Source organism: Pongo pygmaeus, chromosome 14 (genome assembly GCF_028885625.2).
Source record: "Pongo pygmaeus isolate AG05252 chromosome 14, NHGRI_mPonPyg2-v2.0_pri, whole genome shotgun sequence".
NCBI classification, from domain to species: domain Eukaryota; kingdom Metazoa; phylum Chordata; class Mammalia; order Primates; family Hominidae; genus Pongo; species Pongo pygmaeus.
This window is the reverse complement of record NC_072387.2, coordinates 121,210,007-121,235,760: the sequence shown is the minus strand read 5'-3', so window position 1 is coordinate 121,235,760 and position 25,754 is coordinate 121,210,007. Positions and strand designations below refer to the sequence as shown.

The following is a 25,754-nucleotide window of genomic DNA, read 5'->3' as shown; positions in this document are numbered from 1 at the left end:
TAGGTTAGCACTGCTGGTCCTTACCAATACCTCGGAACATTAGCTCTCAAAAAAAGTTTGCAGGGACCACATAAATGCTTTTATGATACTGTACCTTTTGAAATAAATGTTATTCTATTACTTTTAAATTTGGAGATTCGCAGGTCTTGGGGTACGTTTCTCCTAAATGTTAAAGGTTTACAGGCAATGGCTCCTGCAAAGCCTCCAGCCCACAGGGGGAAGCAGACACCGCCAATGGCACCTGCACAGCAGCATGGCGACAGGTAAAGAGCTGGCCTCTCCAGCCACATGGACCTGGGCTCCCAGCTGCGCTCCACCACTGACTGCCTGCAGCTGGACAAGTCTATCGGTCTGTTTCCCTTTTTCACAAAAAGGAGTTTTACAGGGTTATAATGGTTACTCAAGAGTGCCAGTCATTGGCTTATAGCAGGAAGGCATCTAGCCAGTCACCCTTCGACCTTCCAGCCCAATGTGGAGTCTTATCTGGAGCTGCTTCTTAAATGACTCCTTCAGTCAGGAGGTAATTACTTCACAAGACAGGCTTTCTTGCAATTAAGTCACTTGATTCTCCCCAACACTGAGCTCCTGTCTGTGTCAGCCTTCCACTACTGCCTACCTGACAACCTTCATCTGTATCATCTTAGTCTGGATAGAGCAAGGAAATCCCATGAAAAACAATCATCTTAGTCCGGATAGAGCAAGGAAATCCCATGAAAAACAATCATCTTAGTCCGGATAGAGCAAGGAAATCCCATGAAAAACAATCATCTTAGTCCGGATAGAGCAAGGAAATCCCATGAAAAACAATCATCTTAGTCCGGATAGAGCAAGGAAATCCCATGAAAAACAATCATCTTAGTCCGGATAGAGCAAGGAAATCCCATGAAAAACAATCATCTTAGTCCGGATAGAGCAAGGAAATCCCATGAAAAACAATCATCTTAGTCCGGATAGAGCAAGGAAATCCCATGAAAAACAATCATCTTAGTCTGGATAGAGCAAGGAAATCCCATGAAAAACAACGGGAGCCAAGTGTGAAAGAAGCCAGCAGGCACCTCGCCGCCCAGGAAAAGAGGGGATCCCACAAGCTGCACACCCTCCCTGATACCTCAGGGCCCCTCATCTTTAACCATCTCCACCTACAGGCCCCAAGCAGAGACCTCAGGGGTCAAAAGATTTGAAAGAATCTTCATCGAGGTGGAGAAAAGCCAAGGGCAAAGCAGAAGATGAAGAGATGAAGCAACACCAGGGTTTAGGGTCAGTGCTGATGGATGGAGACAGAGGACACCCTGTCACCAGGAGGCTCAGGTTTTCCTCCTCAGCCTGGCATCTGAAGGCCATCAGAAACTAAAGGAGCAGGGAGGAAGACAGGCGTGGGGCTTCTCTGGAGCACAGGAAAGGCCCGTGGATGTGTGTGATGGCATCTAAGGATACATAACCGTTTTATACACTTATGGATTAGAAAGAGTGATGCTACCTATTACCTTATATTCACAGTATTATAATAATGCACTAAATAACAGGGAAAGTGATATGGTTTGGCTCTATGGCCCACCCAAATCTCACCCTGAATTGTAATAATCCCCATGTGCCAAGGGCAGGACGGGGTGGAGGTAACTGAATCATGGTGGGGGGGGGGTGGGAGGGAGCAGGGGCGCGCAGTGTGTTCCCCCATGCTGTTCTCATGATGGTGAGTTCTCACAAGATCTGATGGTTTTATAAGCATCTGGCATTTCCCCTGCTGGCACTCATTCTCTCTCCCCCTGCTCCGTGAAGAGGTGCCTTCCGCCATGACCGTAAGCTTCCTGAAGCCTCCCCAGCCATGTGGAACTGTGAGTCAGTTAAACCTCTTTTCTTTATAAATTACCCAGTCTCAGGTATTTCTTCACAGCAGCGTGAGAACGCACTAATACAGAAAGCCTATAAAATCAAACCGTAGTGTATATCGCTGAGCAGGGAAGGCCATAAGGACTGTGTCTTCCCAGTCAGCGACTTAAGAAACCTCATTCTCTAATGACGGAGCAGGGTGCTCCTCATCCCCCCGAGAGGCAACTCTAGACCATCATTCTCTCCAGCCTAGGCATCCAACCCCTTCCTTTGATCCCCATCAGCAAAGATGCCAGTCACCATGCCATGGGCGCAACGAGTGTGCTTTCACTGTCAAATCCACCAAGCTCGGGCACATCAGGTCACAAATCTGTCTCCTTTAATTATATGATCAGGCCGCCTTGGCTACAGCTTTCACAGGTCACCCTCAAAAGCTACAGGGATTCCGGTTTACAAACAGAATGGTATGGTGGCCTCAGTGATGCCTTCTGTTCCCAATCCTCTTAAATACTCTTCTCAATAAACACAAAAACCTCTAAGGTCCAGCACTTTGCTGGAGGCCTTAAGGCCAATTGTCAGTCCACTTAATACTACCAGGTCAGGGCCAGCATTACCAACCTCATTTTACAAATGAGATAACTGGGCTCAGGAAGCTAGGGCCAGAGCTCCTGGCCACCCAGGCTAAGCAGCATGGATGATTCAACAAAAAGGCTGTACACCTTCCACTGCATCAAGCCACCCTGATCTTACTACCTACACAACAAAGGCACCCTAAGATACAGCTAACAGACTGATTTCAAACAGTACGTACATGAGAAAATAGACGCAACAGTAGTGGCTAGCTGTGTCACAAAAACTAATTGAAATTAAAAGAGCTGCATTTAAGAGATCTTGATTTCCTCTCCCTTCCCCGTCACTCTCCAAGCCCGAGGCCCTGTGTGCCTGCCATGTTCCACGCTGGCTTACTCCCTAGCCTCAGGGGCCCCTGTTTCTATCTCCAACACATCCTGGACTGTGGTGCCAAAGACTTCCCCCATAATCACTATCCCTTACATTAGTGGGAAGCTAAAATTCCTCCACTGGAAAGAAACCATTCTCTAGCACAATGTCTTCTATCTTGTATGTCAACTTTGTAATACCATGAGATCATATCACCTATGTAATTTTATATTCTGTTATTGCACTTAACACGAAAATACGAAAATATATGTTTTTTGTATTTTTAAAGGCTCATGTACACTTTAATAATTGCAAATGGACAAACCACTGATCGCTTAATCATTCTGGTACTATTCATCTCATACTGTTTATTTTGGGTTGGTTGCAATTTATTACTATAACAAATAATCCTCTGAAAATGCCTTTACACAAGCATCTTTGAATATATTTCAGGTTAATTCTCTGGAATGGATTTCAAGAAATTTAGAAATTAAAGAGAAAGCCCTAAATTAAAGAGCTTGATCACTTTCAGAATTCTATATATAACTGCCATATTACTTTTGAGAAACTCTGTATGGATTTACATTTCTACCATTAGAACTAAAGATTCTCTCTTTAAATCTCTGCTCACTGATTACAGAAAATATGGCTATTAAAATTTTTATGGTGAGTTTAACTATTTTTTTTCAAAGCCTTAGTGTTTACCATTTTTTTAAATTGTTCACATCCTTTCCCATTTATCTATTAATCTTCAGGTATTTGTCTTAATGAGCTCTTCAGACATTAAGGATAACTTTGTATTATACCTGATGCAAATAACATTCCAATTAACTTGTGATCTGGCTTATATTGTTTGAGGCAAGGAATATATTAAACTCTCATTAGGTAGCCTAAAAGATTTATCTTTTCCTTTGTCATTTCATCCACTGCCTTTAACTTTTAAAAAGTCATGCTCCTCCCCAGCTCCCTCTTTGAATGCATTCCCCAACCCCATACAGATCACTGGCAAAGAGTGAAACCTCACTGTCAGAGGTGTTTTTTGTTTTTTTAGGGACACAGTCTTGTTCTGTAGCTCAGGCTGGAAGTGCAGTGGTGCAATCATAGCTTACTGAAGCCTCAAACTCCCGGGCTCAAGCAATCCTCCCACCTCAGCCTCCCGAGTAGCTAAGACTACAGGCATTTGCCACCAAGCCCAGGTAATTTTGGTTTTTTGTAGAGACATGGTCTTGTTATGCTGCCCAGGCTGGTGTCAAACTCCTAGCCTCAAACAATCCTCCCGACTAGGCCTCTCAAAGTGTTGGGATTACTGGTGTCAGCCGTAATACCTGAACTGTTAAAGGTGTTTAAGCACAATCTTTGGTGAATCTTTGGCTGAATACTAAATTATGCTACCCAAAAGTGAATCCTAGAAAGACAGAATTAAAAATAAAAACAAGAATAAAAAAAATAAAAATAGACATCAGTGACTATGGGAAGATAAACTACAGAAGTGCTCTAGGTGAATCACTGAGCAAGACACAGCAACAGCAACAGTATATCCCAGGGGAGGTGGATTTCAAGCATCCAGAGCTGCTAAAATAGGTCTAAGATGTCCAGTTTTCAATTTAAAAAATTATAGGACATGCAAGAAAGTGTGACCCCACACACACACACACACACACACACACACACACACACACACACACACACACAAGAAGCAGTCAATGGAAACTGTCTCTAGGGGGCACAGATAGTGGACTTAGGAGATAAAGGTTTCAAAGCAGCTATTATAAACATGTCCAAAGAACTAAAGGAAACTATGTTTAAAAAATTAAAGGACAGTATGAAGACAATGGCTCAAATATTGTCTATATTTGACTAATCGCACAACAGGAGTCCCAGAAGGAGAGGAGAGAGAAATAGTTACTGAGTGGTCCATAATAACAGACATAAATTATTACAAGTTTTAGTTTCCAGTGTCTTTTTGGTGTTCATCTTAACCATTATACAATAGCAGGAAAACACATATCCATCCCATTCATACCTGTCTCATTGTCTCTTAATTTCAAAATGTTGGTACTTTCACATGGAATACTCTTCTCTCAACTCTATTATACTGATCCCAAGTTAAGACAAGTCATTCATGTAACTTTCCTTAACACCATTGGTCCACACCAGTCTTACCCTTTAGTAAGTTTTCAACTCTCAGTGGGGTTAAAAACACCTAGACCTTATAGTTTTCTGTGAAAACGCAACTACAAAAGGGGGTGTGGAAATGCCTAACACATTATCTATCATGTTCTGTTCTGTGTTGTATTCTGTTCTCTATTTTTATGTACAATTTACAAATATAAAATTAAGGAAAGCTGAAATTGATTCCTGGCTTAGTCAGTAACCAGTGTATAACCTTGGACAAGGCACTTAGCTTCGTTTTCTCTATTGTAAAATGAGAGTACTACATCACAAGATGATTCTCTATGAATTCTATGAGTTTATTTCTATAACAACTGTAATTTTACCATGTGCTACTTACAAATGCAGCTTTATATAGACAACAATTTAGATGTGATTTTGAGATCAAGGTGTTTTCCATCATTCTGTATGAAAGAGTTGGCTGATTCGAAGAAAACAGCACTTATAATACCCAGGCTATTCTCTCTGTAAAAGGACAGTTAGAGAAGGAAAACGAAGAAGGTATCGACTATGCTTCAATCTGAGAAGTATTACAGAATATATAATGCAAAGAAAAACCCACCAGGATTTCTAAAAAAGCATGGTTGCCTGGTTTTATAAAGTGCCTAATGAAAGCAAGATTAATGGAGAAACTAAAGAATGCCCTTGGCACCAATTTAAACACTGCTAACCATTTTTTCTAACACAATTATCTGGACCTGAACCATAACAGAAGGTAACACACCCTTTGGAATCTCACTGTGGATTGTGGCTGTGTTATTCACCACATGAAGCCTTCCCCAGGAAAGCAATGTCTTATACAAGAATGCAAGGGGAAAGGGCAGCTTCAGTAGTTAAAACTCAAGTTTTCCTACAACCCGTAAAACCCATCTACTGTCTTTGTAGCTATGTACACAAAACTACACATAAACTACATTACACAATAAAAAGCAAATGAGTTAGTAGAGTCAAATCCCAGGAGCAAATGCCCAACAGGCCAAGGGATGAAGGCGATGCAGAGCACTAGGAGAGACGACAGAAAGCAGGCATCCCGGGGAACGTGGGCCACATGACGGGCTAAAAGGAGTCTGATCTTCTCAAAGTCCACAAAGGTGAGCTAGAAGGCAGAGTCCAGGTAGCCAAATGAAGATGAATGAAAAAAGGGGAAGAAAGAGGGGAAGCAAAGAAAAGGGTCTCCAAGGCAGAAAAGGGTCCGGAGTTGACCAAATACAAGGAAAAATAAGTCAAAGATTGCCACTAAGGTAAGAGAAGTGGCATGATGCATGAAGAGACCTGTTCACAAGAAGGTGCAGAGATGTCAAATTATGAAAAAGAAGCAGTAAAAATGGAGGCAACAGAAGACCATTATGTGTTCCCGTACCCAAGTGCAAGCTCAGCAAGGGGAGAGGCACCCGCCATTCTGTTCACTGTGCACCCTGGTGCCTTTAACAGAGCTGCACAGAGCAGGCACCAAATAAACAGTTACTAATGAGTGCGTCCCCAGGCCAGTCTGTCCTGCAGTAAGATGCTGGGGCAGGTGGAAGGCGGGCACTCAGGAGAAAGCTGAGAGTGCAAGCCCCACAGCACGAGACGGTGGCACAGGTCCACGTGGTGGAGCTGTTCAGACTCCATTTCACCACAACTTTTCACCGTTTCCCAACAGGAGCAGAAAATGAAATGCTCACGATAAAATGACTGCTGCCCAAAAACACCAATCAACTGCTGTTTCACACCAACAATTCAAAGGTCTCATGGGTTCATAGTTATATCTACTCAAGAAGAAAATAAAGATTGGGAGTAGGGGAAGAAATAACAAAACAAACGCACATTTTCCCCAGAATTCAAAACATACATATGTTTAGAGGTTTTACTTTGTTGTTATCATGTTGAGTAGTTTAAAATTTTAATAAATTCTTTAAAATAAATTATTTTCCATTTCTATAGAACATGCAATTGCTACATGAGCTTAGGTACAAAGAAGGTTTAGACGATACAGACTTAGTACCATGAGACTATACATTTAACAGCATTAGACTACACAGATTTAGTATCACATACTGAACATATTAAGCAGCAAATTTCAGGATCCAGAAACACCTGTCTTTAACACGTATAGTGTTTAGACATGCTCCCCTAATTCTATGCCATGTGATACCTATGCATCAATCCTGGGAAATACTATATTAAGAGAAAAAATAAATTAGAAGCCCTATGTCTAAAGTACTTACAGTCTACTCTGAATACAAACAGAATGGCATATAAAATTTTCAAATCACATTATACATTTTTTAAAATATAATTTTTGAAGACTGGCTATGGCATGGGGAAACAGCCACATTACTATGTTATGGGATAAGAGCAAGGGACGTTTCCATATACACGATATTAAAACAAAAACATACAATTACGAAAATACAGAGATTAGAAGGAAACAGGCCAAAACTTTAATGGTGGTTACATTTGTGTGGCGGATGAATGAACTTTATTTCCTTCTTCCTATTCTAGGTACTTTACACTATATTCTACACTGCTGAGTTTTAGAGACAGTCAAAAACCAGTTAGTTTAAAAATGTTCTGCAATTACTCACCACATTGTAATAGCTTTTGTTTATGGCAGTCGTATCAAATCCTTTGGGAGGGCTCTTCAGTGTTCCTGATTTGGGAGACACAGGCTTCTCTGAAATAAAAATGTAACAGTTTTACTGATCAGTACTAAAGATGACAAAAGTTCCAGCCCCTCACACAGGCCAAGGATACTCATCCAGCAGCCTCACTGAATTAACAAGCCAAACAGCAAGCCAAGGAAAAGGCCATCCACAGTGACCCTCAGTGCCTCAGAAACCCAGTCCCTCAGGCTCGGCTCACCAAGGCCAATCACAGCACCCCATCCCCACCCTGTTCTCCCAGTTTCAAGTTGAAGGCGTCTAAGAGACTGCCCCATGAATGTCAGCCAAAACCAAAGCAGTTTAGCTACAAGGACAATTCCATAGTGCGGTAAATATAAAGCGTCACCCAAATAAAAGGCATTTTGGCAGATACGTAACAATATTAAAACATCAGGGCTAAAAAGTTAGGGATTCAGATCCCTCAGAATGGAAAAGTCTCTCTAAACAAGCAGGATCTGGCTCAGGGCTTGAAATAACCATCACTCACAGGAGACAAGGAGGAGAAAGAAAAGTCATCTCAAGCAGCAGCAAAAACAAGAAAAACCCACACCGCCTTCACTTCCACACCAGGCAAAACCATTAAAGCAGCCCTGATTTCAGCAAGGATTCCGATGTTTTAAAACAGCACCGCTTTCGCTCCACATCCATTCAACACATATTTACTCTGCATAACAGGTGCTGAAGAAACACCTGCCAAACAAAAACCTGGCACCATGCATGCCCGTCATCAGCTCTATGGGGTGGGCCCGTCTACCAATGGTTCTACGGGAGGGGGTCTCTATCACTGGTTCTATGGACAGTGTGGGTGTGTCCACTGCTGGCTGTGTGGGTGGGTCTGTCTATGTTCTACGGGTGTGTGTGTGTGTCTATTATCAGTTCTACGGACAGTGTCTGTGTCTTTACCATTAGTTCTGCAGACAGTGTATGGTGTCCATCATTGGTTCTATGGGGTGGGTCCCTCTGTCTCTCAATGGTTTTATGGGTACGTGTGTATTTCTATTAATGGTTAGATGGATAGGGTGTGTCTATCACAGTTCTATAGGGTGGGCCTATCAATGGTTGTGTGTGTGTGTATCTGTTTATCACAGTTCCACGGGGCAGATCTACCAACAGTTCTAGGGGGTGGGCAGATAGGTCTAACATTGATTCTACGTTCTATACATCTTACGTTGGTTGTGTATATCGAACATTGGTTCTACGGATTCTGTTTACCACTGGTTTTCCAGGGCTACAGAGCAGTGTATCAAATTGGGGCTAGTGGGGACAAAGGAAAGGGAGAGGTTTTTTTCCACATTCTTCCCCAAGAAATTCTGATGAGCATTTTCTAGGGGACTCAGTCCCTACTAGTTTTCCCTCAAAGCTCACCTCCACTGCAAGAATCCTGCCATGTGAACCCCCTCACTGGGTGGGAACACACCCCTCCCCTCTGGTGTGTGAGCAGCACCTGCCTACAGTCCATGCCCCATCCGCAATCTCAGTGTCCTGGGGTCTGAGGTAGTATATCCCAAAACAGTGCCTTCAACCCCAAACACTCTAAGGCTTCAGGTCCCTAACGTCAACTGCCTCCTCAGGATCTGCATCATCTTCTGGCAATAGAAACCCAGAATGCCCCAAACCAATCTCATGCTCCTTAACCTCGGGTCCTCCTCCTGTGGAGCCGTTTACCTCAATCTTCCTTCAATGCCTCACTGTCAAGTTCCTAAATCTTCCTTCAATGCCTCACTGCTAAGTGTTTCCAGGTGGTTGAAAACAACAAAACAAGGTGCCGCTGCAAGTTGCAAGAATTCTCTCTGCCCACAGGATGGAAAGCAAAACTCCACAGGAAACAAATCCCTTCTATACTGTAAGAGCTACGAGGAGGAAAACCAATCTATTCTTGCTAGCACACTTTCCTACTCAATCTCTTTTCTACAGCTAACAATTTAATTGTAGAAGAAAAAACTATGAAATGTTTTCATTTGAGGAAAAACAACACTTTTTTCATCTTTGAAATCTACAATTTGGAGGCAGGATAGAAAACAACATTACAGGGGAGACTGTCCACAACTAAATTACAGCCACTGCGATCATAAGCCACACGTCAGCATGCATGCCGGTAAAGTGAACTTCATAACAGTGACCCTGAATCTGCATTATTTTAAAAGTAATGATTTTGCCAGCTCTGTTATTTTAAACTTAAGACATACCTCACAACACCACAGTTAATAAAATTCAATTAATTTACTATAAGAACTATAAGAAAAAAGTTTTCAAAAGAAAAAGCTTCAGGTTACTAACATTACATAAAAATAAAAAACAGGCATTAGAAACCCCGACAAATCAGATTAAGTCCAGGCAGGTTGCCTTTTCTCCCTTAGAAAAAAAGAGCTCCCAATTCTGCTGGCTGCTGGATGGAAGGTCTCAAGATCACGTTCCCCAAAACACCCCGTGGTTCGTTTTCAACAAGAAGGTACCGCTGAGGTGTGCCACCCACAACGTGCCCTTGCTTCCAATCAGGAAGCGCAATTTCCACAAACGCCCAAGGTGGGTCTGCTGTCAGGAGACCCTGCAGGGGAGACAGGAAGCCCCTGGCTGCCAGACCCCAGCCAGGCCACTCCTGGCTTCTGATGCAAAGCTCCTTGCTTGCCCCACCACTGTCCAGGCTCCTGGGGCGGTCACGCCAGAAGAAATGCGCCATTAACAGGAGGGGCGCGGGGCAGCAGGGGCACAGGTAACTCCCGGGCAGCCTAGGAAGTCTTCTAGTAGCTTCTACCAAAAAACAGCATTGAAATTAAGAGAGGCTAAATTACGGCCATTCATAACAGATGGAAAAGCACACAGCCAGGAAATAGATTAGAAAATACTCAACTGCCCTACTATCCTAAGAAAAGCAGCATTATTTGGCCCATCTGGTAGCTAAAAATTAATAAAATTCACTGGTATTGAAGTGTGGGGAACCAAGAGAATGTAGCTTAGTGCTACCTTTCCAGGGGCTGACTGGGGCAGCAAGTCTTCCCTTTCTTAAAATAAACTCGAAAAATGCTGAAAACAAGAAAATTTAAATATAGATGTGTAAAAGAAAAAGAGGGGACGACATGCCAAAAGCAAAGAGGAAACCCTCTCACTAGGAGAGCAGAGACAGACCTGCCTCCAGGCTCCAGCAGCTGGGGCTACACCCAGTGCAGGAAGAAAACAGACCTGCTCCAACCCAAGCAAATAAAACTGGATCCCTTAGTAACCCGCACAGCTGATGCAAAGATGTCTAGAAGCTTCTATGCACTGGTCTAGAGAAACAGCAAGGAAGTGTGCAGGCTGCTCACAGATGGGGGCACAGCCTAGAAGAAACCAAAACCCAGAGCCTGCACCTGCTTAGCAGGACCACTCCAACCTATGCTCTTCTCTTGCAGGACTACAAGTACCTGCCTGGGACAAAAAAGTCTCCAGGAACCCCTAAGAAGCAAATGTTACTCCTCTCTGTAGAAATATTTCTACAACCCAGGGTACACAGGAACCCACCATCAGGAATAAGCCCACCATTAAACAGTATCAGCCACAGAAGGTACTGAGCTGCCAGGAGGGTATGAGCAGATGTGGCATATAAAGGGACCAGGTTCCCCAAAGTAGAAATAAGAGGAAAATCAAGACCTAATGTAATCTGTTGTTTAAAATGACAGGAGAGATATGCAATTACGACCAACCACAACGAATAAAAAAGGCGCCATGAAGATTAAAAACATCTGAAGCGGCAGCAAAACTTCTACAGATAAATATGGTCACTAAAATGGAAATCTCCACAAACAGGTTAGTATCACCGTGAGGAGGGAATTAATGAACTGACAGGCAGAGGAATGGATAATACAGCACAGTGAAACAAACAGATACACAAAGTAGATTAAAATACGCAGATTAAAACAGAGGGCAAAATAAGACATCTAGTAAGATATTCAGGAGAAAAATCAGGGAGCGAGCTGGAAGTAGTCCTTGAGAAGATCCTTTCTGGAACTCAAGAGCTCTGGATTCCTTGGGCTGAGGAAGCACAGCCAGCCCGAGCAAAACCAGAGTCCACCGAGACACACAGGAACGCTGCACAGCTGGGCGACGGCCAGGTCCGGAGAGCCAGGTGCAATGCCCCCACTCCGAGGCAGCTCCGCCATCACAGGGCTGGGAATTTCTGCCTCTTCTGAGAAGAGCACACTTCTGTGAGTCCTCACTTGCCTCTTCCGCTTGACTGAAAGCCACCCAGCCGCTTCCCTCTGTTTCAGTGGTTACGCTTTCATTTGTGATGCGTCACCAACCCAGCAAAGTCGAGTTAATCATCACCGTTGGCTTCAACCACCAGAGCAGACATGGCCCTGAAAAACTCGGAATTGCCACGTCCTCTTCCGACCTTCTGTGCTGGGGCTCTGTGCGTGGTTTGCTGGCTGTTACTCACGCAGTCAGAGTTCACAGAGTCAGTGCCTGTGTATGTCTGCCCGTGCTCAGCAGTGTCTGCCTGCTGCTTTCCTGAATCACGTGCACCCTCCTCTCGGGTGACGTCCTCCTAGTTGTTCAAGGGATAATCTGCTAATACGCTCGATCTTTGTTCGAAAATGTTATAATTGTGCCATTACTTTTTCCCAAACTTTAAGGTAGAAACGTAAAAATATACATAAACATACAGAGAATGACTATGTATATACTCTTAACAGTGTTAGCAGTCCTCAGCAACGAGCCTGCCTCATCCACTCCCGCCGTGTTCTCTGCTAGAAGCACTATCAGCAAGTCTCAGAGATGAGGTCATCTCCACTCACCAAAACTTCAGTGTTAGTAAAGGGAGCTTTTCTTCTTTAAACTCAAAACCCTAACCTCAGACCATTATCACACCTGATGACATTAATAATTTTTAAATAGTATCTAATGCCTAGTCTATATTCAGATCTTCCTGTGTGTCAAAACAATGGCTTTCTGATGTCAGCTTATTTGAATCAGGAACCAAATAAAGTCTGCACAGCACATCTGGCTGTTGTGCCTCCAAAGTCTCTTTCATTCTATAAAAGCGCCCCCTCCTCTTTTTTTGATGCCAATAGAGAGCAGAAAGCACAGACCTTCACGCTTACCTCATGTGCCATGCAGGACGCCTCAGATGTGCTTCATAACTTCTGGGAAGACACTCTTGGTTTTCCCACTGCTGTGTTTCTCAGTTCCCACAACAGTGTTCACCAAAGTAAGTATTTGTGGAATGGATGCTGGGTGTGGCTTTAGAGCCAAGTGTAACTGGTGTAACTGTGAACAACCTTGACAATGCAACAGAAAGATACAGCTGAGTAAAGGCAGAACGTGGGAGGAGAGAGAAAAGGGTCAAGGTGAATCTTCACGGAACAAAATGGGGCATCAGGAGGTATCTGCCAAATGTCACCGAAATACAAATAAGACCAAAGCATCTCATTTAGCACACCAACAGAGGAAACCAACAGAAGTACAAATTAATCACAAAGAACAAACCTAGAAGAAAGTAGGAGGAAGAAGGTAAGTCAAACGGGTTACATAGGTAGATCCTGAAGTTGCTGAGGGCTTGGTTTCAGACCATGGCAATACAGTGAGTCACACAAATTTGTTTCCTACTGCATATAAAAGCTATGTTTACACTATACTGTAGTCTATTAAGTTTGCAATTGCACTGTCTTAAAGTACATTCCTTAGTTAAAATAAATGTTTCTAAAAAAATGCTAACAATCATCTGTGCCTTCAGCAAGCTGTAATCTCTCTGTAGAGGGTCTTGCTTCATATGGATGGCTGCTGACTGATCAGTGGCTGCAGAAGGCTGCGGTGGCTATGGACACTTCTTGAAACAAGACAACAATGAAGTGTGCCAGTATCAATTGATTCTTCCTTTCATGAAAGATTTCTCTGGAGCGTGAGACGCTGTTTGATAGCATTTTACACACATACAACTTCTTACAAAATTAAGAGTCAATCCTCTCAAACCCTGCTACCACTTTATCAACTAACTTTTTGCAACAGTCTAAATCTTTTGTTACTTCAACAATGTTCACAGCACTTCAGCAAGGGCAGATTCTATTTCAAGAAACCACTTTCTTTGCTCAGCCATAAGGAGCAACTCCTCATCCATTCAAGTTTTCTCATGAGACTGCAGCAGTTCAGTCACATCTCCAGGCTCCACTTCCAATTCTAGTTCTCTTGCTGTTCCCACCACACAGGTAGTTCCTTCCTAAACTGAAGTCCTGAGGCCCTAAGGTCATCCATCAGGGTTAGAATCAACGTCTTCCAAACTCCTGTTGATGTTGATATTTTAACCTCCTCCCATAAATCACAAATGTTCTTAACAGCATCTAAAGGGGTAAATCCCTTCCAGAAGGTTTTCAAATTACTTTGCCTAGATCCATTAGAGGAATCACTATTTATGACCTTACAAAATGTATTCCTTAAATGCTAAGACCCAAAAATCTAAATTAATCCTTGACCCATGAGCTGCAGGATGGATGCTGTGTTAGCAGCATGAAAACAACATTAATTTCTTTGTATGTCTCCCTCAGAGCTCTTGGGTGATTAGGTACACTGTCAATGAGCAGTAACATGCTCAAGGGAATCTTTTTTTCTGAGTGGGAGGTCTCTACAGTGGGCTTAAAATATTCAGCAAACCATGATACAAGCAGATGTGCTACCATCCAGGCTTTGTTGTTCTAACTTACAGCGCAGAGAGGCAAAGTTGGTTGAGCATAATTCTTAACGGTACTAGGATTTTCAGAATGGTAAATGAGAATTGGCTTCAACTCAGTCACCAGCTACATTAACCCCAGACCAGAGAGTCAGCCTGTTGGTGTGGCCACCTTCACCGATGATCTCAGCTAGATCTTCTGGATGACTTGCTGCAGCTTCTCCGTCAGCACGTGCTGCTTCACCCTGCACTTTCATCATGTTCTGGAGATGGCTTCTTTCCTTCAACCTCATGCACTAACCTCCATTAGCTTCAAACTCTTCTTCTGCAGCTTCCTCACCTCTCAGTCTTCAGAGAATTGAAGAGATTAGGCTTTGCCCTTAAGAAAATGTTGTGGCTGGCTTGATCTTCTATCCAGACCACTCAAACTTTCTCCATATCAGCAATAAGGTGGTTTCATTGCTTATCATTCATGTGTTCACTGGAGTAGCACTTACAATTTCCTTCAAGAGCTTTTTCTTTGTATTCACAATTTGACTGACTGGCGCAACAGGCCTAGCTTTCAGCCTGTCTCACCTTTATACATGCCTTCCTCACTACGGTTAATCATTTCTAGCTTTTTATTTAAAGTGAGAGACATGCAACTCTTCCTTTCATTTGAACACTTAAGAGGCCATAGTAACGTTATAAACTGGTTTAATTTCAGTATTTTTGTGTCTCAGGGAATGAGTGGCCTGGGGAATTCCCAGTCAGTAGAGCAGTCAGAATACACACAACATTTATCGATTAAGTCTGCCATCTTACACGGGCATGGTTCATGGCACCCCAAAACAATTCTAACAGTAACACCAAAGATCCCTGATCACAGATCACCATAATGGATACAATAATGAAAAGCTGTGAAATCGTGCAAGAATTACCCAAATGCAGCACTGGGACAAGTGGGCACATGGTGCTGGAAAAATGGCACCAACAGTGTTGCCACAAGCCTTCCATTTGTAAGAGGGGAAAAAAAAAAAAGCAAAGTGCAATAAAGTGAGATATGCCCTATAAATCAAAGCAGAGAAGTCTCTGCATACTGTGATGAGTTGCGAGGCAGCTACGTAGAAGAGAAGAGGAGGTGAGTAACGGCTCTCCCTGGATCAGGGCTGTGGGAGTGGGTGGCCTCTGCTCTTCCCCACATGAGCTCTTCCGTCTACTGGCTATCACATGCTACAAGCATGTGGCATGTAAGTAATACAATTACTTAAGCATAAATGCAAATAAAACTTTTTTTAAAAAGAGAAGCTCTAATACTGGAAGACTAACAACCTGACCCCTAATTACTCTAAGTCAGTTGATCTATGGGATGTGCCCCTGAAATGGAAGATGTGTAATCATCACCGACAATGGGAGACAGCCACATCTGAGTGAGGACATGCTTGGTATACCAATCTAGGAGAATATTCACTTTCACATGCCAGAAACATTTCCAAACCATCTAATCCAAGACCCCTTTGTACATAATGCTATAATATGCTCCCTACACCTGCCTCGGGGGCCCATATCTTCTAATTTATGTTCTTCTCTCTTGTTTAAAAACAATTACATCTAGAAACAATAGTGCTGAGAGGTCCATCCTGTAATGCAGCCTCATGTGTCACATCCAAACCCAATCCTCACTGGAGAGGAGGACGGACTACAGCACAAGCTCACATCCAGTGGCACGAAGGAAAGCAAGGTTCTGTGGTACTTTTGTCCTTTTCCCTGCACAGACTATACTTACATCAAACACTGTTCCTCCACAGCTCAATTAATAACGACATCCAAAATTCAGCTGCATGTTGCTTTATGTCAAAAATAAGTAAAAAGTATTTAAAAGTGTCCAACTTAAAAAGTGGCAATGTGAACAGTCGTTAAAGATCTGTGGATCAGCAAATGACAGTCCCATTTAAGCTCTGACATTACTGCCAAACACAGATCATTAGTCATCATCTCAAGCTAACCAGCCCCCAAAACAGCGTTTAAAAGAAATGTCTTTACAACAGATAATAAGCTGTCCAGAAATAGGAGAATTACTAAAGTCAGCACGTTAGAAATAATCATCTAAAAAAGCCTGAGTCCACATGCACACACAGAAAACTGGTCTTGGAAGCACACAGAGCACGAGGTGTGTTCTCACAGCTGCTAACCGTGTGTGCCACATGCGGCTGAGTGCCTCCACTTCTATCCAATCACAGCAACCACCATCACCACTCACTTCCAGAATGGACCTTGCTGCTTCTCTCCTCAACTTCTCCCTTGAATTTAGGAAATTCTGAAGCGAAGGAGTAAGAGTGAGGGTGGGTGGGTGTAAAACACAAATACACATCAGCCTGTAAAAAATGCTGTAGACGGTGGGCACGGTGGCTCATGCCTGTAATCCCAGCACTTTGGGAGGCTGAGGCGGGCAGATGACAAGGTCAGGTGTTCAAGACCAGCCTGGCTGATATGGTGAAACCCTGTCTCTACTAAAAATACACATATTAGCCGGGCGTGGTGGTGGGCGCCTGTAATCCCAGCTACTTGGGAGGCTGGGGCAGGAGAATCGCTTGAACCCAGGAGGTGGAGGTTGCAGTGAGCTGAGATCATGCCACTGCACTCCAGCCTGGGCAACAGAGCAAGACTCTGTCTCAAAAAAAAAAAAAAAAAGCTACAGAAATCCATGGGTTTTACCTAACCAAAAAAGGTGCACAGAAAATAAATGCTAAGTGACAATTATTTACCTTCCATAAGACTGTATATATTCAGGAATAATATACGATGCTTTTGACACAAGCATTAGAAAGATCGTTATTACAGAATCCTGGAAAATTTTATCTGTCTTCAAAGAGGGACTATTCAAGAAATCCTACACCACAGGTTAAAAGGCACAAACACACAACGGTGAGAACAATTCCATCTCTGACCACAAGAGGGCAAACCACCAATGGCTACACTTCCCCAGGGAAGCAGGAGAGGTGAATCTTGGATCATCTGGTCAATTTATCTGGAGATAAACAGCCTAAAAAAATGTCATTTAGAGAAAAACTTCAGTTCTTGTTTACTCAGTAAGAATATTTGTACATCAAATTAAAATATAATGCAGAAGAGAAACCCTCAATTTAAAGGAAGTCAGTGTTTTCATGAATAAAGAAATGACCCTAACATGATGGTCAGAGAAGTCTCTAAGTTTGGAACCTGGCACAATTTTGTTTTCAGAAAAATCAAGCACTAATTAACTATAAATCAAAATACATTTAACACACTCTTCAAAACAGGAAACCTAATTCCAAAATCAGAAAGCCACGTAAACTACTGGAAAAAATGCAATATAGCCGCCCACCCTTATCCACGGGGGTACCGTCAAGACTGCCCACTGGATGTCTGAAACTGCAGCTATATCTCTGTATATATACCAACCCTATATACACCATGTTTTCCTATCTATACATACCTATGTGTGTTTAATCTGGAAATTAGATACAATAATGGATTAACAACAACTAATAATGAAATAGAACAATTATAACAATATACTATAACTAAAGTTATGTGAATGTGGTCTCTTTTCTCAAGATGTCTTACTGTATTGTTCCCACTTATTTCGAACCACGGTTGACTGCAGGTAATTGTAACCACATTAAACAAAGCCAGAGGTGAGAGGGAAGTCTGCTGTACTGAAATGTAATTGTGATCGTAGAGTTTTATTCTTAACTGCTCTAAAGTAACACGGTAAAAAATGTGGTTTCACACTTGCCTCAAATGCCCACGGTTAAACTCAGACTGGGCTGGGCGTGGTGGCTCACGCCTGTAATCCCAGCACTTTGGGAGGCTGAGGCAGGTGGATCACTTGAGGTCAGAAGTTTGAGACCAGCCTGCCAACATGGTAAAACCCTATCTCTACTAAAAATACAAAAATTAGCCAGGCATGGTGGCACGTGCCTGTAATGCCAGCTACTCGGGAGGCTGAGGCAGGAGAATTGCTTAAACCCAGGAGGCAAAGGTTGCAGTGAGCACCACTGCACTCCAGCCTGGGCAACAAGAGTGAAACTCCATCTCCAAACAAAATAGTAAAATAAAATTAAAAATAAATAAACTAAAATAAAACTAGCATGACTTTCCATACAATATGCTTAGGTAATTAGAGAACAACAGGGACAGGTTATTCCCTTGGTTCAACCATCAGATAAAGTTTAGCAAATGCATCACTAATATGCTCAAAAATTACATTTCTTGAATTTTAAAAAATAAGCGGAAAAAAAGGGAAATTTTCCAAAGTTACTTAGGTCTCAGTTTGGCACAAAACTTATTGTGATGGTTAATACTCAGTGCTAACTTGATTGGATTGAAGGACACGAAGTATTAATCCTGGGTGTGTCTGTGGGGTTGTTGCCAAAGGAGATTCACATTTGAGTCAGTGAACTGGGAAAGGCAGACCCACCTAAGCTGCTGGGCACCACCTAATCAGCTTCCAGCAAATATAAAGCAGGCAGAAAAACGTGAAAAGGCGAAACTGACCTAGCTTCCCAGCCTACATCTTTCTCCCATGCTGGATGCTTCCTGCCCTCAAACATCAGCCTCCAATTTCTAGTTTTGAGACTCGGACTGGCTCTCCTTGCTCCTCAGCCTGCAGATGGCCTATTGTGGGACCTTGTATACATATACACATATATGTACATGTACACATATACACATATATGTACATGTACACATATACATACATATATGAATCCATAGGTGTATTAGGATTCTTTAGAGGGACAGAACAGAGGGACAGAACTAATAGTATTCTCCTATTAGCTGTATATATATAGATAGATACAGATAGAGATATCAAGGGGCTTATTAAGGGGAGTTTATTATATATAATGTTATATATATATAAAGGGGAGATACATATATATATAAAGGGGAGATATATATATATATATATATATATATATGAAAGGGAGTTTATTAAGTATTAACTTACATGATCACAAGGTCCCACAATAGGGGGATGTATATGTATATATGTATATGTAGATATATATATCTCTCCCCTTTATATATATATAAAACTCCCCTTTATATATATATAACATGTATATATAATAAACTCCCCTTAATAAAGTCCCCTTGATATCTATATATATATCTATCTGTATCTATCTATATATCTATCTGTATCTATATATATAACTAATAGGAGAATACTACTAGTTCTGTCCCTCTAAAGCACCCTAATACACCTATGAATTCCATGTGGCCCCTGCAAACAGCTCCTTGATGGCAACACACCACGTACACGCACATATGTTGAAACCGGGCACGCACACATGCTCAGACACGCCTAAGACATGAGTAGTGGCTTCGGGTAGAACAAAGTGAGAGCACTGTTCCTCATGAGAGCCATGTTTCTAAACACGCCCTGCTGGTCCTTTGGAGGGGGTCCTCTGCTCCTGCCAGCTCAAGGGCCCATAGTCCACTCAAAAGCGGGGGCTCACGATGCCTTCCTGTGGGCTATCAGGGGTAACAGCATGCTGCAAGACAAATTCCCACGGCAGATGACACTGATGACATTCAAATGTGTCTGAAAATCACTTCCAACTGGAGAGGATTTTGAGATCCACAAACCCCATCTTTTCAGTTTAATTTCCTTACTCTGGGTTACTTCTAAAAAATCCACAAGGAGAAATACATGAAAAGTAAAACCCCACTCACCTGCACTCTTACTGTGGTGGTTCAGTCGGTCCAGGATTCACACTTAAAGGAGGAGTTCACTTAAGAATTAAAGAAAGTCAGAAAGACCAGCTGGAACAAGCGTCTGTCCCTACTCCAAAGGTGCGTCCCACTTAGCAGTTCTGTAACCTCAACTCTCCTTGGCAAAGGTGAGCAACGAGGCCCTCCTTCCTCTGCCCTGGCTAAGTGTCCTCCTGGAAAGTCCACTGGCGCCATCTCAGGCCTCTCGGCCCAGGGCTGCTCTCATTGGTTCCCAGGAGAAAGATCTCTCCAACTGATGGGGCTGGGCTAGGAGATGGGCTCACAGGATGGACCGGACCTGCCCTAGCCCTAGGTCTCCAGGAAGGCTCACGCAGGCCAGCGCCATCCAACTGAGTCACAGACTAAACTGCATTTCCTAACAGTGGTGTCTGTCAAGTTGACATTTCCACCCCTCAGCATGGTGCCAGTGCCGCGCTCTCAGCGGGCTCTACACATGAACAGATTTTTTTAAAGGATGTCATGTACTTGTAACCTACCCCCTTCTTAATATCCCAGCAATACTTGTCTTCAAGGGTTATGAGGAGAACTGAAGTTGCAAACGGAAAGTACTTTATACATTAACTGGAACATAACAAGCAGCCAGAAAAAAATTCTGCCCAAGTCGATTTATTATAATAAAAAATACTGCCTTTTAAATTATCATTATTAACAACTACAAAAAACAGTAGCAACTTCACATCCAACAGGATGGCTATTACTTAAAAAAAAAAAAAAACAAGTTGGCGAGAACATAGAAGCAGCAGAACCTTGTGCACTGCTGGTGGGAATGTGACGTGGTACAGCCGCTGGGGGAAACCACATGGCAGTTCCTCAAGACTTAATCACAGAACCACCATCTGACCCAGCAATTCCATTTCTGGGTATACACAGAAAAGAACTGAAAAGCAAGGACTCAAATACTTACACAACCATGCTCTTAGCAGCATTATTCACATAGCCAAGAGGTGAAGGTAACCCAAGTTCCCATCAACACATAATGTTGTACATACATACAATGAAATATTATTCAGCCTTACAAAGGAAGGTAACTCTGTCATATGCTATAGCGTGGAAAACCCTCGAGCACTTTATGCTGAGTGAAATAAGCAGTCAAAAGACAAAATGATTGCACTTACATGAAGCACCAATGGTAATCAAATTCAGAGACAGAAAGCAGAATGGCAGAGAGCAGGGGCTGGGGAGGGGAATGGGGACTGTTTAATGGGAACAGAATTCAGTTTGAGAAGAAAAAGTTCTGGAGATAAATGGTGGTGATGGTTATAAAACTGTTAATGTATTTAGTGCTACTGAACAGTACACTTAAAACTGGTAAAAATGGCAAACTGCTTTATATATATGTATACGTATACACACAATAAGAACAGGCAGGTGTTGTTCCTAAAAATTCCAACACCAGAGAAGTTTACAAATAAGGGCTGCCATCTGCCTTATTAAAATACTTGTCTTCTGAGGTCACTCAGAGAATATTTTTACATCAAAATTGTCATATTCCCATTTGTAAATATTTTTTTCTTGCCACCTTAGAAAACTAATAGCAGCCATTAACATTCCCTGAGCTCCTACTCTGCCAGACTCCATACACATAGTACAAACCTTAACAATTCAACCCCACAAGACGTCACAAGGGAGAACTACCATCCTCATTTTCCATATGAAACACCTGTGGCTCTGAGGCTCAGTCACCCAAGCCCTAGAACAGAGCTATAATTTTACATCACGTTCTTTCCACACCTCCCTGTGTATCAGCTATTCTCTGTAAGTCACTCTTTCCCCAGCAGAATCAGAGGAACTGTAGTATACAACGGTGTTTTTCAACTACAGGGCAGGATGCAAGTAAAGTTACATACATGATTGCTCCCTTAACAAATCCCACCCCCCACCTCTGTCCACCCACCCACACGCTTCCACAAGAAGCACAACAGCCCGGCAGCCATAGCCATGTGCCGAGGATCACTATTCTTTCATAAGAACACAAGCCTCAAAATCGGAAAGTCAGTGAAACAATGTGAACAACTACAAAACATAAGGAAGCAATGCATTTGTAAAATACTATCACTAGTACAAAGAAAATGACACAAATTACTTCACTGCACACCACTGCCAAAAGTACCACCCATAGTCACAAAAATTAAACACAGCCTGCGGACTGCCAACTCCAAGTCCTGACACTAGCTCTTAAAAAAAAACAAAAAAAGATCAATTCTTTCACAGTAAAACTGCAACGATAAAGATTCGAGATGTTTCTCTTCACGTCTGGAAAATGCCAGGATGAAAGGAAATGCTGGCTAGTAACTAGAGCCCCTGATGCCAGGGCTCCAATGTAGGGCTGAGGTGAAAATCCATTACATCTAACAAAAAACTGTATCCTAAGACCAGGTCGTTTGCAGAGGTCCAGCTGGAGAGTAAACGCTATGTCAAGTACATTTACTTCTTTCTGCTCATCGCAAAAAGCCACACACAGCCCAGGCTCGGCCACTTACCGCTGGCCTTGACCTCGCGCACGTAGTTGCTGGGGAACCAGCCGGTCCGGCCGTTGAGCGTGCCCTCCCACCAGCCCCCCTCTTCCACACGGGTGACATGGATGACGTCTCCTTTTGAGAAGGAAAGCTCGTCCTCATTGGTCTGCTGGAAGTTAAACTTTGCTCTTACTACCAGTTGATTGTTGCTATTATCGGTCATGTCCTAAAAGGGGAAGAAAAGTGGGAGAAAAATTATACCAAGAACAGTCTACTTCATTATAAAATGGATTATACTTTACTAGTACAAAGGTAGCATAATTGCCCAACAGTAGAAAAACATTTAGAGAAATTTCAGTTTCCTCCCTTCCAGTGCCCCATGGCCACCACCAGCACCACTCCAGCCCCACAGGACACCCTCTTCACAGCATTCAAAGGTCCGGGTCTGCCACCGTGATGCCTAATCAGACACATCCGTGTACACAGAGACAGAGTCACACTACACGCACTTCTCCACAAGTCACAAAAGTTAAGACAACATGGTTATTTATCTGGCAGTACTTACTGGTGCTTACATAACACTTAATGTTATGCTATATGACTATGCCATTCATTATGGAGCCCACTCTCCATTAGTGGATTTTTAGATTATTTCCAGTATATTTCCAGATAGCATATATAGTACTTTCCTTGTGTAGACAAGGCTGCATTAAAAATATTTGTATGTCTATCTTTGAATACACCTGTAAACAAGCTATACATTAAATTCTGGTCAGAAGACCTATTTATTACAGTTAACTTTTTAATACATCTTTCTAAATTGTCCTCCAAAAAGTTTCTACAAACTACACCAAGCAACATCCCCACCAACAGTATCTAAAAGTGCTTATTTCAAACTTCCACCAACACTCAATATTGCCAAACGTTTCTATTTTTGCCAAACTGACAAGAAGAAATAGTACCTCATATTTTAATTTGCATTTTTCTCAGAAACTGTGCATATTTTCAGATTTCTGAAAGGTAGAAAGAAGAAGGCAGAGGGGCTGGGGCCTCTTTGATTTCCATCTGCCCCGGACGGAGCTCTGGAGAGGCTGGAGATGCAGAACTACCAAAGGGCACAGCCTGACAACCCCAGGAGAAGCCTGCTCGTGCCAGCACAGGAGCAAGAAAAGGGCCGCCTGGCAGACCTCAGCCCCGGCCCACCCCTCTTCCCTACCACTGACGGCAAGTGAGCCCAGCCCACCTGCAACACAGTGTCCACACAGACTGCACACAATGTCCAGAGCTCCAGGGAGCACCAGTGACATCAGCAGTGTCCAGGCCTCTATCCCCACCAGGTGGCAGCAGGTGATTCCATCTGCCCACATTGGCTTCTCGCTGCCCTCCACCCAGCCACAGGGAAGGCCTGAGACCCCCCACACTTCTTGACATACAGCCCCCGCTCCACCACTAGCAGGCCAGTCATCACCCCCCAATCCAGCAACACTCACTCCCAGGGACTTGTGCGAAATAACAGAACTTCAAACACCAGTATCAGTCTCAGAAGCTGAGTCTAAGAGGACAGAGCTGAAAAGCAGGGTAAGAAAATATGGCTCAGAATATCCCAAATTTGACAGAAGACATAAATATACCAATCCAGGAACCTGCGTGAACCCCAACTAGTATAAACCTAAAGAAATTCACACCAACTCATACCATAATTAAACTTCTGAAAACTAAAGACAAAAAAGTTATTAATAAAACAGACACCTGCAGATATACAAGATCTCAAAAATTTACCTCCCACGCACCCCTTTCTGAAGGAGTTAAAAATGTACTTCTCTAAAACAGGTGAATTAACAAAAAAATTGAAGAGAAAGAGGCAGAGGAGATCTACACAGTCAGGGGGAGTGTCCCAGGTGACAACAGAAGGCGGCTCAGAGGCAGCAGCTGTGCGGCCAGCCTGGCTCACAACCAAGAGAGATTCAAGTAGGGCACAGGCTCCAAGAGCGTTAATCGGGAAGAGAAGAGAAAAAAATAATGTGTTTGAATGTCAAAGAGACCCTTAGAAATACGCAAAAGACTAGACCTGCAACCTGCAAAACGTACACAGAAAACTAAACAAAGAAACGAGAATTACTAATTCTCGAAAACAAAATATTAGGAAGGTAAGAACAGTCATAGCATACAACGTGGCTCTGCTCTGAATATTATTCGCTCGTCATGTTACCCTGAGCATCGATCTCAGTGAAACCACGGTGGAACTCAGCCATGGGGGCAACAGGCCTAGGCACCTATGCAGGTAAAGGGGCCAGGGGAGGAAAACAGCACCAGCCCCTCTTTCTCTGTGGAGCCCACATTGATATCACCTTTTTTTTTTTTTTAAGGAAAAAAAAAAGGGCACTTTATTTAAAGACACACAGGCAAATACCTACAAAGAACCAACAGAGGAGCAAGACAGCCAAATACAACCCTCCAGCAAGATCGCTCCCTCAGCCCCGCAGGACACCAAACTAACAACTATCCACGTTAGAAAGCACTCCTTAAGAACCAGCACTCAGAAGTCATGGATGCTAGAGGGGACGGACGCCCCCAGTTACTCTGATATGATTATTATGCATTGTATGTCTGTATCAAGACAGCTCATGTACCCCATAAATATAAATGAACTATGTACCATAAAAATCAAAACAAAAAAAGAACAAGTGGAAAAAAATTAAAAATGGCCGTCCCTGTGTTTTTTCCTAATAGCAGGTCTCAGAGAATCACCTGACTTTAAGTGCATGTATAAATCACTGAAAAAACATTTTTAAAAAGTAAAGCATCAAAGCAAAGAGGTCACAACGATCCTCAATAAGGAGCAGCTGTAATATTATTCCAAAAATATTTCATACTTATCTATTTAAATGTGTTTACAGATTAAGTATTAATTATAAATATGTATTTAGTAATTCAAATTCATAAGTGAAATACTTAATGCATATTTCATATTTAATCAAGAAGCCTCTCTTCAGTGTTTGGCAACAAAAGCGCCAGCAAACAATTACCAGCGCAGACACAAAGCTCTCTGGGCCCTGTGACCAACAAGGGGCAGGGTCAAGTTTGCCACTGCAACTGAAGATCCCATCCAGAAACTGTCGTGTTCCTTGCTCTTGTGTGGTGAAACGTGACCTGAGTTCACTGTGCTATGTCAAGTTCTCTTTTTGCAAACCACCATCTCCACTCACTAGCTGTCTGTTGTGATTGCCACCATGCTCTCCTGTGAGTAATCCAACGTCACCTGGGCACGCTGGCCTTGGGGAAAACAGGCTCACAGTGCATGCACCCTGGAGATCAGCT

The 25,754-nt window shown here is 42.8% G+C and overlaps 1 protein-coding gene across 32 annotated transcripts in view; it reads right to left on the bottom strand.

Moving 5' to 3' along the window:
- Window positions 1–25,754, bottom strand: part of ARHGEF7 (Rho guanine nucleotide exchange factor 7) — a 191,828-nt gene that overhangs the window by 64,323 nt on the left and 101,751 nt on the right. For all 32 annotated transcript variants that reach the window (XM_054447144.2, XM_054447148.2, XM_054447141.2 and 29 more), the window contains 2 exons: window positions 22,461–22,662; window positions 7,506–7,594 (listed from right to left, as the gene is read on the bottom strand). In XM_054447144.2, coding sequence (XP_054303119.2) covers window positions 7,506–7,594; window positions 22,461–22,662 — 291 coding nt within the window. The remainder of the gene's footprint in view (window positions 1–7,505; window positions 7,595–22,460; window positions 22,663–25,754) is intronic.